Genomic DNA, 15,181 nt, shown 5'->3' with positions numbered 1-15,181 from the left:
AAAAGTTGTAGAGAGAAAGTTGTATTTTCAATTATATTTATTTTCAATGCCGACATTTTATTTTGTTGTTTAGAGTTCTGTTTTCAATGACAAAGCAGTGCTGTCACTTTTCTAGCCAATAAACTGGTATAGTATGTCTTTGCTTTGAGTTCAGTTATGGTTAACATATTTAAATAGATAGATATGCTTTATTGATACAAGGAAATTCAGCTTTTTAATTTCAGTACATCACAGTAATACAATCAGGCATACAGAGATTTAAAAACAAAGACATTAAAAAGTCATATAAAAATGTTAAAAAAAAAGAAAAAAAAAAACAGGAATAAGGCAGTGCAATGATTATACTGCTAATTTAAAGGTGTACTACATAACTTTTTTGGTGGAGGAAATGGAAATGGTTTTTCTCCATGGAGATGTCATTGCTCTGTTTGAAATGTTCCACAGTATGACATTAAACAGCTCTACCTTACGTGTATTGAATTACAGGCGGGTTTGTAGCTCAACAATACCAAGAAAAAAAGGCATTCTGACTGTGAGCAGGGTTTTCTCTCCACAGATCTGACCTGTAACTTGGTCTGGTTTGGTCTCCTTGAAGGTAGAAAGGTTTAATATCATACTGTGAAAGATTTCAGGCAGAGCAATAACATGTCCACATGGAAAAGTATTTGATGGACCTCCCACTAGAAAAGTTGCACGATGCACCTTTAAATATCAGTTGTGTTTAAACACCTTATAATTTTTGTGTTTGTGAATGGCGCGCTGTAGGGACCCCTGAGGAGGAGGTGAAACAGTTTCTACACCCTCCGACCATGAAGTTTGTCCGCAGTCTGTCTGTGCCTGGCCCGGACGACATCCCCCCTCCCCCCACCACCGCGCCCCCGGAACCCCCCTTCTCCTCCGCCCCGCCCCTGGGATGGAGAGCCAAATCCTCCCAGCAGCCCTCCGTCTCCATGTCCCAGGCCTCTGCCACCTCCGCGCACTACCAGTCTTACTCCCAGCAGCCCGTGCACTTCGCCCACGGGGGCAGGGAGAGGGCGGGCGTACCTGGCATGAGCTCCGGAAGTGGGGTCGGTGGAGGAGGTGGAGGTGGAGGAGGAGTTGTGGATCATAGCGCTGTTTATGCACATGCGGTCCAGAGCAGAGCTGCGTCGCGAAAGGTTGCATACCCTGGGGAGTCTACTGGTGTTGGAGTAGCGACAGCGGCGAAAACGGCGGTTCTCAGGCGTGGTTACAGTACCGCCGCCATCCCGCCTTCCAGCATCGCCGCGGTGATGCCCCAACAACAGCAAACTGCCCAGGGACAACCGCAGCGAGCAGACAGGACTGGGGTGGGAGCGGGTGGGCCAAAAGGACAAGCGAGACGAGGTAAAGGCCCCCTGGTGAAGCAATCCAAGGTGGAGGACTTGAGAGCTACGCAGGGGGCACTAGGGAGCAAAGGTTCGCTAGAGAAAAGTTCAATCCCAATACCGACTATCATTGTCAAAGCACCTTCAACTAGTAGTAGTGGGCGTAGCAGTCAAGGTAGCAGCGTAGAAGCAGATGTCCCCGGTCCAGGTGAATCGGATGAGTCCAAAACTCCACTTCCTCCTTCAACACCTGCTCCACAACCACCTGCACCTCCCTCTGTACCTGCTCCTCCACCTCCGTCAATGAGAGCGCAGGAAAATATGGACTATACAAGCCAGTTCGGTGCAGCTATCGTAGGTGCCGCCCGAAGAGATAGAGAGAGATTCCACGAAGCAAGAAGAAAGAGTGCGTCCTTGTTTATGTCTGCAGAGGAGGATGGACTTGGAGGAGGCATCAGTGATCATTTAAGCGGAGGTTCAAGGACTCAGCTTTCACAATCACAGCTTAGTTCGCAACAGGATAGCTCGTCAACACGACTACGCCCTTCGAAATCTATAGATGAAGGTATGTTTTCAGGAGACACCTTCATTCACCACACGCGCAGTATGCCCCCTGCTTTTGGACTACCTGAATACTCTTCATCAGCTTTGGACTATCAGCCAAAATCTGTACCAACTGATTTGTATACAGCAGCAGGTAGGCAGCCCTCCCCGAATACGTCAACCACCTTTATACACCCGCTAACAGGAAAAGCGCTAGACCCCACCTCGCCCCTTGGTCTCGCCCTTGCGGCTAGAGAAAGAGCATTGCGTGACGATTCGAGAATAAGAAGGGGACCGGATCATTTTACCAGGCAAATGTCTAGTGTATTCCCAACTTCTAGCGTCTCATCTCAACCTGTGTCTTCCACCGCTCAGTCTTCAAGCTCCTCTTATTTAGTCACGTCTTCGTCTGTAGCTGCTACTACCCCGACAGTGGGTCGACCCCCTTCACCCCGGATTCTTAGGGGTATGTGGGCGGATGAGGCCGCGGCGGGAGATAGAGATAGAGAGGCAGGAGGGGCAAGAGAAGGGTTAAGGGTTAGATTTTCAGAAGATAAAACTGTCCACACGCACCACTATCAATCGCAAGGGTATCAACCAAGAGATAGGTCCAGAGAGCGGGATTTGTCAAGAGAAAGAGACAAAGATAGTTATATGCGTAGGACAGAGCAAGTTACTGATAATGCGACAGGACAACAGCAAGGATCCCAAAGACCGTCGTTTCTTAGAATGGAAAGCCAATCAGATCAGTACATTTTGTCATTAACTCCACCGTCACCTCCTCCAACTAGCACGCAGCAACAGACCAGTACCACAGGTGGGTCTGGGATGATGGTCCTACCCCCACCTGCCCCATCCGTAGACGCAGATGATGAATTCGTGTACGCAGATCCCCTCCCACCTCCACTAGAGTTCGCCAATAGCTTTGACAGAGGTTTAGGTAGCGCAATGGCGAGGTACGCTCAAGGAGGCATGCATCGAAACATGGCGGCACGTCAAAATCAACAGGAAGTCCCGCCCCCTCCTCCACCTCCACCACCGCCTCCACCGCCGCCTCCGCCCGCTTCCCAACAGAAGGAGCAATTCGGGACTGGTTTCCCGGCGCCGTTAACGTCTCCGCAAGCAGGTGATTCCACAGCGTCCAGCCTTACGTCATACGATAGTGAGGTAGCTAATCTAACGCAGTCTGTTCCGTCTCCATCACAAGTTTCGCCCAACCCTCCTCCGCCCGCTTCGCCATCCACGCTTCAACCCACTTCGGTCGGAACGCAACCCCAACCTTCCGTGTCCCCTCCGCCCCAAGCTGGTTCGTATCATCGTCCCTTTTCGATGTCCCATCACCATCTTTACAACAGCAGTCACCCCCCTGCTCGCTCCTCTTCACCCACCCCTCCTCAACAACACACAGTAGCCCCTCCGCCAGCGTACAGGGGACCTCCAGCGCACCCCCAGGCGACTGCCACCTCCGCTCCCAATCGGGGCACCACCGTTTCCCAGGCGACGACGGCCACCTCCGCCCCGACCACCACTTCCTCCACGCCTTCCACAACTAGCACCTCCACACAGCTTTACCACGAGCGGACTTCTCATACAACTACAGTTATAACAGGAAGAAGAACTGCGGAGCAACATCGGACTGCCACAACTGCCAAAAAGGGGGAGTCCCAAGAGACAGTTGTCGATTCTGGGATTGAAGAACTCGATAGTCGTAGCAGTAGCGATCACCATTTGGATAGCATTTTGGGTTTGAGTGGTAGAAGAGGAATAGATGGAGGAAGGTTGACTGGTAACAGTAGCAGGGTGGGGTCAACTGATTCAGACAGAGCAGGAGATTTCTTGGAGTCATACATGAGCTACTTGGATGGACAAAGTTTCGAAATGCAGAACGCCACAGCAGCCGCAGCGTCAACATACCCCAAAACAAACCGATTCAGGGAAGGAGGACGCGCTGGGGATTTGCACCGTCAGACAAGCACCGCACCCGCATCTTTTCACCGAAGACGAGATGAGCACGAAGAGGAGGACATCGAGGAAGGAGGGGTTGAAGAGGACAGCGGGCAAGAGAGCTACACAGTACGAGATATGCAGAATTTGGGACGTCCAGCTTCGCCCTACTACGAGAGGCCACGTACCCCAGAAATGAAGCCTCTCTGGGGGGAAACGCAGAGTGCAGAGTCGGCGGCGCTCCTGGAGGGTAAAAAGGTCTACCCACCGTCTTCGAGTATGAAACCGAATATCATCAACGAACTGAGCAACAAGCTGCAGCACAGAAGCAAAGAGAGCTGGAGCAGCCAAAGGGCCCTCAGCAGACACAGGTACTCTATCAACACAGCCTAATGAGGTTTAATAAGTAAAATATATATAGTTACAATTATAAATGCACCGTAGAGGATAAATTAGTTAAGTAAAGAATCTATGGGTCTTAATGAGGTAAAAAGGTGCAGAGTGCAGATCCGTGGAGTCAGCGGTCCAGCTAATTTAAAGTACAATGGATAGTTTTTTGCTATTTTTTGTAACTTTTCAGGGTGGGGGTCCGCTACCATAGAGATTCTTTTACTTTTATAACTTGTAACTTTTAGAAGATGTATTGTGAAATGATGGGTGTTTTTTAAAAAGACTTTTAAAAACATGCATTCTTACTGTGAGTGGTGTCGCCACTTCACAGATCTCACCTGTAAATTGGACTGGTGGTGTCTCCTGCTTGTTTCTATGGAGAAAACTGTAATGCCTTACTATGAAGTATTGGAGGTAAAGCAATAATATCTCCATGGAGACAAGTAACTAGCAGCTATCTACCAGTGCACCTTTAATGAAACTTCAAAATTAAGTCTACACTGCCACCCACAAACATGCATGGGAGAAAAATATTTAATCACAGATATGTTCTAGTAAATTTAATAATAACTTCAATATTGCAGCAAATTGTGTTGCTGTACATCTCCAGCTATAACCTTGTGTTTAATTTCAACAAAATTCCTTGACTTGAATAGATTTTGCCAATAGTCTATAATAGGTTAAGAACTGTATTAGAGATGCACTGTGTAACTTTGTGTTGCAGGCTTCACAGTTTGCTTGGTTCTATGGAGATGTTTTTGCTTTGCATGGAAAGTTCCACAGTATGGCATTAAGTTTATCCATCTTTAATTTTTTTAATGAGAAAAGTGTTTTTCATTGCAAAAAATACCTTATAAAAACATGCCTTCTTACCGTCACCTCTCCACAGAGCTGACCTGTGACTTTGTGGCATCTGCTGGTTGTCTCCTTGGAGAGAGACATGCTTAATACCATATTGTGGAACATCCCAGGAAAAGCGATATGACCTTCACAGAGACAAGCAAGTTTTGGACCCCAAACTACATAGAAAAGTTTCATAGTGCCATTAACCGAAGGGTATCTGGTTCAAATCCCACCCATCCTCATACGTGTTCTCCATTGCCCACTCCAGAGAGACAGGGCATCAGGCATAAAAATCTGCCAAATTAACATAAAAAAGGAAGAATCAGAAGTAGGATTTGGACCAGATATTAATATTATTGTATAGTATAATTTGACATCTATAATTACAATCAATATTCCTAATTGCTAATATATTATTTATTCATTTTTTCCAGATTTTCCGAAGATTCTGCCTCTGCTCTGAGCCCTCCGTCGGTGCGCTCCCTCTCTCCCTCTCCCATCTCTCTCTCCCAGCCCTCCCTCTCTCCCTCCCCCACTCCGGCCTCTCAGTATCCAAACTGGGGCCGCTCTCCCTCCCCTCAGCCCCAGGTCCAATCCCAACCTCCTCGCTCCCACTCCCCCCTCTCCCCCACGGGCTACTCTCCTTACCCCACCTCCCCCAAACACCGGCCAGTCTACCGCTCCAAAGCTCTCGAATTCCAGTTTATTCCCAGTCGAGAGTCTAGAAAAGCTGAGTCTCACATTGCGCGCAGACGTGCACCTAGCCCGCTAATTTCCCCAACGGAGCGCCCCAAACACGCACCACCACGCCCTTCATCTCTACCCCTGCTCCCTACCTCTCCTCTCTACAGCGCCATCTACGATTTGCGTGGGTCAATTACACCCCCATCACCCGCAAACCCACTTGGTGACCCCTACTTCTCACCCTCTCCTCCTTTATTTGCCCCATCTGGCGCTCCTCCACCTCCAAACTCCACTTTAGTTGTTTCGCGATCGCTATCTCCAACTCATTTCCTATCTGGGACCTCTTCGCCACCTTTACACCCTATCCCACCTCCGCCATGTCTGAGCTACCCTCACCTTCCTCCGCCCTCGCCCACGAAACCGTTTGCTTCCAAGCCCCTGCCCTATTGGACCAAGTACGATGTGGCGGACTGGTTGACGTATCTGAACTTGGGCGAGCACAGGGAGAGGTTTTTGGACAATGAGATAGATGGGACGCACCTGCCCTCTCTCACCAAGGAGGACTACCTGGACCTGGGCGTGACTCGAGTTGGGCATCGGATGAACATCGAGAGGGCTCTGAGGACGGTAATAGACAGGTGGGTATGAGAAGAATTGAGGTCCTATATTACGCAAAATTGACTCTTGTGAGTTAGAATGTCATTTCCTCATCAAAAAAAGACCTGGAGTTTTGTTTTGTTTCATTCACACATGTTTGAGTAATCGTTCATTAGTCTGTGTACATCTCCAAAGCTCAAAATGCACTATTCCACCTTGTGATGTCATGTAGTGGTAGTTTTCAATTCAGCAGCTACCTTTTACCTTTTGTTCAGTAGAGATTCACAATTCCAGGTCAGAAATCATCCAAATTATTCTAGTGAAGGTGTATGGAGTTTAAAAACACTTCCTGTATTACCTCATGACATCACAGAGTGTTTTCTGTTTGAGACGAGATGCACACAGACTAACAGCAAGGGGTTACTCAAACGTGCGAATGAAACAAAACACAACTCCAGGTACCTCCACTTTTCAGACCCTCCACTTTTCTGGTGGAAGGTCTGTCAGCTGCTTGTCTTCATGGAAATATTATTACTTGTCTAGAATGTTCCATGGTAGAGATTAAACCTATCTATCTCAAAGGAGACAAATATAGGGTACATTACAGGTCATATCTGTGGAGAGGCAACCCTATTCACAAGGACAATGTTATTAATGCATGTCCTGAAGTCATAGTGTTGTTCCTCTGTGAAGTGAGTTAAAACTGCATAACGCACGGCTCCAAGTTGTTTAATGCACTTATACCACGGCTACAAACTGAAATGTCTCACTTGTGAATCTGGAAAGCCTGTCCATTGCATATAAAGATGTCAACTTAGTTATTTCAGTGTTTTAAATGAAGCTACTCCCTACATTGTACTCAGAGCAGTTGAGGATGTGTTTACCCTTTGCTATGTTGATGTCATGGCGATGGCCGCAGAGCAGTGATATAGAACAGTGATTTGGCTGTTGCCGGACTATTCAAATTCAAAAAAAGTTTATTGTCAATTCTTAATACGAAACATATGAAGAATCGAAATTGTGTTTCTCACTCCCAAGCGTATAAATAAATAATAAATGGTAAAAGTCCAAGTGTTGACTACAATTCATGACTACTTGTGCATTATGCAGTATTAACACATGGCAGTTAGACATTGGAATTCTCATTGACCATGGACATGTAAATGTAAATGTACTCTTATAAGATGTATTGTCACAGAAGTCAAACCCACTTTCCTATTTTTTTTTCTCTTTCCTCCCAAAATACTGTAGAAACCCCCTTCATTACCATTTCATGTCCTTATGCTCTGGTCCTTCTGCTCGTGTCCCCAGGCTCTCCAGCAGCCCGTTCCCCATTTCCATGCTCTCTCCGCGGGAAGGCCAGAGTGACATGAGGAGGGACGATGGAAGCCGCAGCTGAACGCGCGAAACTCTGCGACGGAAAAAAAACAACACGAGACACAGAATAGAAACTACAACGCTCGGAATCAATGAGGGGGCAAGACACAACTGCTGTGGCTTCACTCCATAAATTAAAGGGGGGTAGACCTCTCGGTGAGATGGGGAACGCATTTGGGATGTCCTGAAGAGAAATGAGGGAGACACAGTGGTTCATGATGCGTTTAGTTTAGTTTGGATGAGAGAGAGGAAGAGAGAAAGAGGAGGAGGAGATGTGGTTTGAGTCGTGTCATCACAGAGTTTAATTTTTATCATCCAGCTCAAGATATGCTCGTGACATTGGTAAATTCAGAGGCAACGAAACAAGGAATATCTGTGTTAATTACTAAAAGGTTTTGAGTTAAGGTTATGAACTTGTTTTGAGAAGTTTTGACTTTTCATTCAAGTCTGGTTCATGTAATTTGCAGTGTAGAATATTGGGGAAGTCATTTCATTTCTGCAGTTCAACTCCAACAATCTAAGCAAGTGTGCAGTCGTACCTAAAGGTGCATTATGTAACTTTTCGGTTGGGGGTCTGTCGTATGCTTATTTCTATGCATATGTCGTTGCTCTGCCTGGATTGTTCCACAGTATGACATTAAAAAAGTTCTACTTTACATTTATTAATTTACAGCTCAAAAATACCTAGTAAAACAGCCATTCTGACTGAGCGGGGTTGCCTCTACACAGATCTGACCTGTAACTTGGTCTGTTTTTGTTTCATTCCAGACAAAGCAATAAAATCACCATGGAAAAAAGCATTTGACAGACCCTCCACCAGAAAAAGTTACACAGTGCACCTTTAACATGAACCACATCGACAAGGTGACCAACCTGGGACTAAACCAGAACTAAACCAGGACTAGAACAGGATCAAATGAAGTCTACAGCTGAACTTAACTGGGCTTAAAACAGGACCAAATCTTGACAAGTGTGAATCTGCTCTAACTTGTATTAATTCAGCACTCACACTTTATAAACATGAACAGTTTTCAAATTTTAAAGTTGGAAAAATGACAAAGTTATGCATTTTTTGGTCATTTTTAAGATAAAAACTGAAAAGTGAATAAACGTGAATTGAAAACACATAGAAATGATTTGTATAGCATAAAGTACTGATGGGTTTCACACGGCATCACAACATTATATAGGCCAGTAATATTAAAAGAGATGGGAAGATGAGCTTTTTGTAATACAGAGAGTTCTTTGGTCTAATCACTAATAGAAATAACTGGGTTCAACTATTATTAATTTACCTTTTATTTATTACATGGCAAAGTACAATGTAATCAATGGGGAAAATCTGTCTCTTGCCTCCATCTGACAGTATGACATCATCACATCTAGAATCTGAAATCCACCAATGAAATTAAAGCTTGAAATATTCGCCATTTTCCACACAGTAACTACATAATATTTGTGTTCAAATGTAACTACAGAAATGAATGGACTTGCACAATATACTTGCGTTTTAAGTGAACATACGGTACGATTTTATCACTCTACTTTTACAAAAATATATACCACCACCAAAAAATTATGGATTTTATTAAAGAGACTATTTTCAGAAGGGTTGAATGTGCAATAGTTAAAGTATAGTCCTTTATGAGTGGAATTATATTTGTAAATGTAATTATATATTAGACATTATCAAAGCTTAGTGGTTAGTTAGAAGGCAATCTGGTGCAATGCCGTGGAGATTAAATCATGTGATGCAGTAAAAACGGGCCAGTTATATTATTTATTATATATTATTTTTAACTATAGACCCTTTAAAAGTATGTAAACAAGAATAGTCGAAATTCTGTAATGGAAGCAACTGGAGGCAAAAGGGAAGTGGAACATAATGTTATTTCAGTGGAGAAACTAGGATTAACTACAACATTCAGGAGGATAGAGTAGCCAAAAAATTTACTGAAGTAAGAGTAATGTTACTGCAAAATAATATTACTGAAGTAGAAGTATCCAACAGATTACTTAAGTAAGAGTAACTTAAAGAGTAACTCAGGACGTAACATCTGATTTATAATTTGAAGATAATGTATTTTGAAGGACAAAACATCAAATAATGCACAAAATCTGGTACTTTCAAAGGATCAACACAAATATTAGAAAAATGAAGTAATATCTGAAGGAGCGCTGCAAGAAACACAAATATTCAAATCATTTATTGTCAACATAAAGCTTTTTTTCACTTGAAGACGAAAGAGGAACCAAAACCTTTACTCAAGTTAAATATTATCAAGTAGGGTAAAAGTATACTGTGAGAAAAATACTCTGAAAAGTACAATTTCTGTATAAAAGTAAATGTAACTGAGTACTACCCACCTCTGACAATCACAATCACAAATTATGGCAAACTACTACTCGTATTTACATTAATTGTATTTGTTAAATCCGCTTTTTTAGGTTTTACTGGACAAATGCCCATAGAAATGTCGACTCTACGATAGACTTTTCATCTAACTATTTATGTTACATCCTCGATCATAAATTATAGGCTACTTTTTGAGCAGCAAAAATACTATTTAGATGCAAGAACAAAGCATTTTTTTAAAATAATTGAAATAGAAAAACAGACTGACTGACATTTCTACGCAGGAAACTAAAAATGGTTGCTTATTTTTTGTAAAATTATTAATATTTAGATCAGCCAAAATGTGTTATATTTTTATTTAAATTTTTCCTACAGTTGCTTCCATTTCAGAGTTTTGAATATCCCGATGACACAATATTTTAATGGGTCTGTTGATCTGGTATGTGGTATAAGTCTTCAAATTTCGTACTGACAATGAAACTAATGTATATGTTACTGTTCATAGACCCCAGAGCACTGTATCGTACCCCTAAAGACACTGCCATTTTATCATATATAAGAATGACCTTTTTTTATTTTAGCACTTGCAGATTAGCCAAATATGAGACAGCAACAATCACATTAATAATATTATATTGTAAGGTGGACAAAGGTTGTAAACTAGAGCAGAAATATAAAAAGAAATTCTATTAGAAGTGAACATTTTTAAAGAATATTTAAAGTATTGTCTGTGTTTTATGAAGAATTCTATATGAAACAATCAGAGTCGTGGATTAAGGCTTGTGATCATTTAAAGGGAATGTCCGCTGTTTTGTAAAAGTGGTTTGAATGTAGTTTATTAAAGGTGCTTTGCATAGCTTTTGATAGAAGATACGCTTTTTTCCACAGAGATGCTATTGCTTTGTCTGGAATGTTCCTCAGTATGGCTTTAAACGTATCTATCTAGTATACTATCTCAATTTGGATGTTTTTCTTGTTTGTTACTGTGAGCGTGGATGCCGATAGATGCGTTTAATGTTATACTGTGGAACATTACAGACAAAGTAACTACATTTCCATGGAGTCAAGCAGGTGAGTGTTGTATCCTCAACCAGAAAAGTTACACAATGCACCTTTAATGTAGGCAATTAGATTTTGATGTTCTAGCTGAAAATCAGTTCTCAGCGTTAGACTGAGGTAAAATGAGCAAGAATGAGAACCAGAACTGAGAACGACATGGAAACAAGCCCAGACAGTTGTTTCTTTATCATGGTTTAACGTCACAGCGAGAGAAGGAACCAAGTGGGCGGGGCTAACAGTCTAAAAGTTCATTTTAAAACTCACTCAAGCAACAAAATCACATATAGACCTTTTAAGTATTTTTTTCTATAAATTTAATCCTTCATATTTCTGAAAATAATTACTGAAACTGTGCAATAAAATAAATATATATATAGAAACCTCTTTTACCAAGACAATCCCTTTAAGTTATTACAAATAAAGGAAACAGCTCCATCTAGTGGCTCATTCGTGCTACAGGTTTGGATGTTGGAAAAGAAGTGACAATGCATTTATCTATCAGATGTTTTTTTGTTGTTTTTTTTCCTTAAAGATGCACAAGATGTAACTTTTCTGTTTGACACTGCTTTTATAGTCTTCATGGAGATTTTATTGCTTCCCTGGAATGTTCCACAGTATGGCATTAAACCTATCTTGAATTACTTTAAATACACATGTTTTTAGCGCTCAGATGTACTTTTTAAAAACATGCATTCTTGTTGTGAGCACCTCTCCATAGATTTGACCTGTAACTTGGTCTTGTGGACTGACCTGTTTGTCTCCATGGAAACAGATAGGTTTAATGGCACACTGTGGAACGTAACAGGACAAGTCAACTCCTCCCGAAAAGTTACACAGCGCATCTTTAAACACAAAAAGTTAAAAATGTATCAGATATATTTATTTATTTATTTATTCATTCATATATTTAACATTTTCATACAATTCCACATTTTATTTTGTATTTCCATTGCTATTTGGAGAGACGTTTTGGTTGAGAATTTGACAACGAGCAAATGAAGCGAGATCTTGTGTGTTGAATTAACTGGCTGCTGGTTTAACTGTGCTTTGACTTTACCTCTGAAATCTCAAAAAAAAAAAAAACTCTTTATACCACGTTAACTATTCATGGGTTTCAGCTTCCTGTCACGGGCGCCATTTTGAGGACTTTTAAAAGATAAGATTTAAGATATTTTGTTTTCGAATCGCGAATCGCTCTAGTAACAGCGTCCGTTTTCGAAACCATCGCTCTGAAACCTATGGATAGTGCTTTGATAGCGACGCATTATCAGACTGGTCACTGTACCACAACATGTGTAGCAAAAACAAGTGCCCAAGTCTTCACAAACATTAAGAAAACGCACACATAAACGTATATAAAAACAAGATGGCTGCATGCATACACACATGTAGACTCTTCCAATGCACTTTGAATAGCAGTGCAAATATGGGACACGCTATATATACCAACATATTTAAAAATGGACTTTGGATATTATATCTGGGAATAACTCTCCCAAACGGATTTTTATTTATTTAATAGAAGATCAGTGGAAGAGCTGTGGATTTTGGGACGGGACAACCACACGAACTGCCAATTATCATATAGAGACTTTATACTGTCCCAACATATCCACGAAAATGAACGAGAAGGACCCCAGAATACATGGGACGGACCGAAAACGTGCTTCTACTGAATATATGGAGTTTTAATACCACTCTTGTTCTTACGATTTTTAAACTTTAAAATGGGAATATTGATATCAAGAGATCTATTGTTGCTATATTTGTCATTACTGTCATCGTCCTTACTGCTATTGGCTGGAGAGAATGGTGAAACGTTTAATTAAGAGTATATTAATGAGGATAGGTCCGCAAAGGAGGCCGAAATTGAAAGAACATCTGTGTATAGAGCGTAAATATTGGAAAACCTTAATGTATTCAAATCTTTCATTGCAATAATTATCCACTTTTAACATTTGAGTTCTGTAACTTTTCTGGTGAGGACCCTGCTACCTGCTTGTCACCATGGAGATGTTGTTGCTTTGTCTGGAATGTTTCCACAGTACGTCATTCAAACTTATCTATTTTGTATTTATTCAATTACAGATGTTTTTCTAGCTCAAAAACACCTTAAAAACCACATCTTCTTTCTGTGAATGGGCTTCCCTCTCCACAGATCTGACCTGTAACTTGGCCCACTGGTGCCACATGTCCATCTCCATGAAGATAGACAAATTTAATGCCACACTGTGAAATATTTCAGGCAAAACAAGAAGATTTCAAAGGTGTTAAGTAGCCGGTAAGCTCTTCACCAGAAAAGTTCCAAAATGCACCTTTAAAATTTGGGATTAGTGCTTTATTATTATTGTTCTTAACTATATATTTGTTACGGAGTATTTATAATTTATTTTTCTTCCCTTTTCATGTGCTTTCTGCAAATGTTCTACTAATTTTGGCCTCTTCTAAGGTAGAGTGTGTAGGTCTTTTTGAATTGAGTCCATTGCTTTTTTAACACTGCCACATTTAACATTTAACATTTAACTCTTAATGTGAAGCACATTCTTCACAATTTTATTTTAAGTTTTCAATGTCGTCGTGACTGTGAAGCTTTAATTACTTACAAATGGCTATTTTCAAATCATTTTGGCCTAAAATTTTGAAGTTTAAAAGTTTGATTAAGACGTGAAAAGTAGTTTATTACAGATGGTGTTATGCTAATGACATGCAACTGTGTGTAAAGGCAGTAGAAGAAAAAATAATAATAAATCAGTACGCATCGCTGGATCTGTAATGGTGGACTTGTTCTTATTAACTTCCTGTATTGCGGTTTTAAAATGTTAACTGTGATGATAACCTAATAATAACGTTACACACTGCAAAAAAAAAAAAAAAAGTCCACATTTGCAGTGTAAACAATGTAACAAAGTCAGCTTGAATTGAGTGTTTTTTACTACTTTACAAATTTCTCATTAGTCGAAGATTAATTGATTTATTAATGACTAGGGATGTAACGATATCCAAATCCCTCGATACGATATTGTTACGATATGCATGTCTTTTTCCTATTCAAATACCTTGACAGTCCTTTGGTTCTGTCATAACTCAAAGAACTAAGATTTAAAAGTGTTTAATAACATCATTTCTTCATGCTGTTGTGCTGAAATGGAGCAAAGGATCATGGTCTATGTAGTTCCCACTGCTTTTTTTGGTGATGCTTCAACATAACAATGAATTTAAGCGAAGAGGCTTGTAAGTTGATATATTGTGATGGCCCACAATGTTATTGTGACTTCTGACAATACGAGATCACAATATTTCAATTATTGTTACATCCCTAAAACAATTAACCATCAAATTTTATGAAGTACCTCAAACAAGAATGTACTTGCTGAAAGAAGTTTTTTCTTTAAACCTATATATCTACGTATTTTTTGCTGGCAGTATAGTTTTATAGCATTAAGTTGTGTCTATACTTGAAATATTAGGCAAGAATAATTTTAAATAAATAATAATATATGTATGTTAAAAAAAATACTTACAAAAAATATTTACAATACCCATGGAAATACTACTGTTAATGATTTAATTTCGCAGTCAGCCATCTTTCTACTGCCTTTACGACTAAACAATGCCAGTTTACTGAACAGTATTTTAACATATATTAATTAAATCTAGATATTATTATTGCGTACTTGGTCAAAAACAAAACCTTTCTTTTGTCATTACCACGCATACTTCAAGGGCTCTCTCATCCCTATCTCCAACGTTACAACTTAGACTGTACATACTACCCTATATTAACCTATCCATAACACAAATAACTCCATATTTACACATGTTTTTTCATACGTTTTAATTATTTTGTGATGTTTTTAAATGCATTCACTAGTGGGTTACGGCAGATTTCTTTGTATGGGAAATAGCAATAAGGACGATGAAAATAACGGTTGCATTGTCATGGTTTAAGATGTGTACAAGTCTCAAAGTTCTACCCAATCTTTGTCTTCCAGATGTTTAACACAAAAGGTACAATGTATTTATTTATATATATTTATTTTAA

General features: G+C 40.7%; 1 protein-coding gene across 1 annotated transcript in view; it reads left to right on the top strand.

Annotated features, from left to right (window-relative positions):
* The window catches only part of shank1 (SH3 and multiple ankyrin repeat domains 1), a 108,699-nt gene extending 100,953 nt beyond the window's left edge, over positions 1 to 7,746 (top strand). The window contains exons 25-27 of the mRNA XM_020933231.2: positions 766 to 4,204; positions 5,501 to 6,388; positions 7,659 to 7,746. Of these exons, the coding sequence (XP_020788890.2) occupies positions 766 to 4,204; positions 5,501 to 6,388; positions 7,659 to 7,746 (4,415 nt within the window). The remainder of the gene's footprint in view (positions 1 to 765; positions 4,205 to 5,500; positions 6,389 to 7,658) is intronic.
* Positions 7,747 to 15,181: the final 7,435 nt, after the last annotated feature.

The sequence above is a fragment of the Boleophthalmus pectinirostris genome, unplaced genomic scaffold (assembly GCF_026225935.1).
Source record: "Boleophthalmus pectinirostris isolate CB_2022bp ecotype Guang Dong unplaced genomic scaffold, ASM2622593v1 HiC_scaffold_17, whole genome shotgun sequence".
NCBI classification, from domain to species: Eukaryota; Metazoa; Chordata; class Actinopteri; order Gobiiformes; family Gobiidae; genus Boleophthalmus; species Boleophthalmus pectinirostris.
This window is presented reverse-complemented; position numbering and strand designations above follow the sequence as displayed.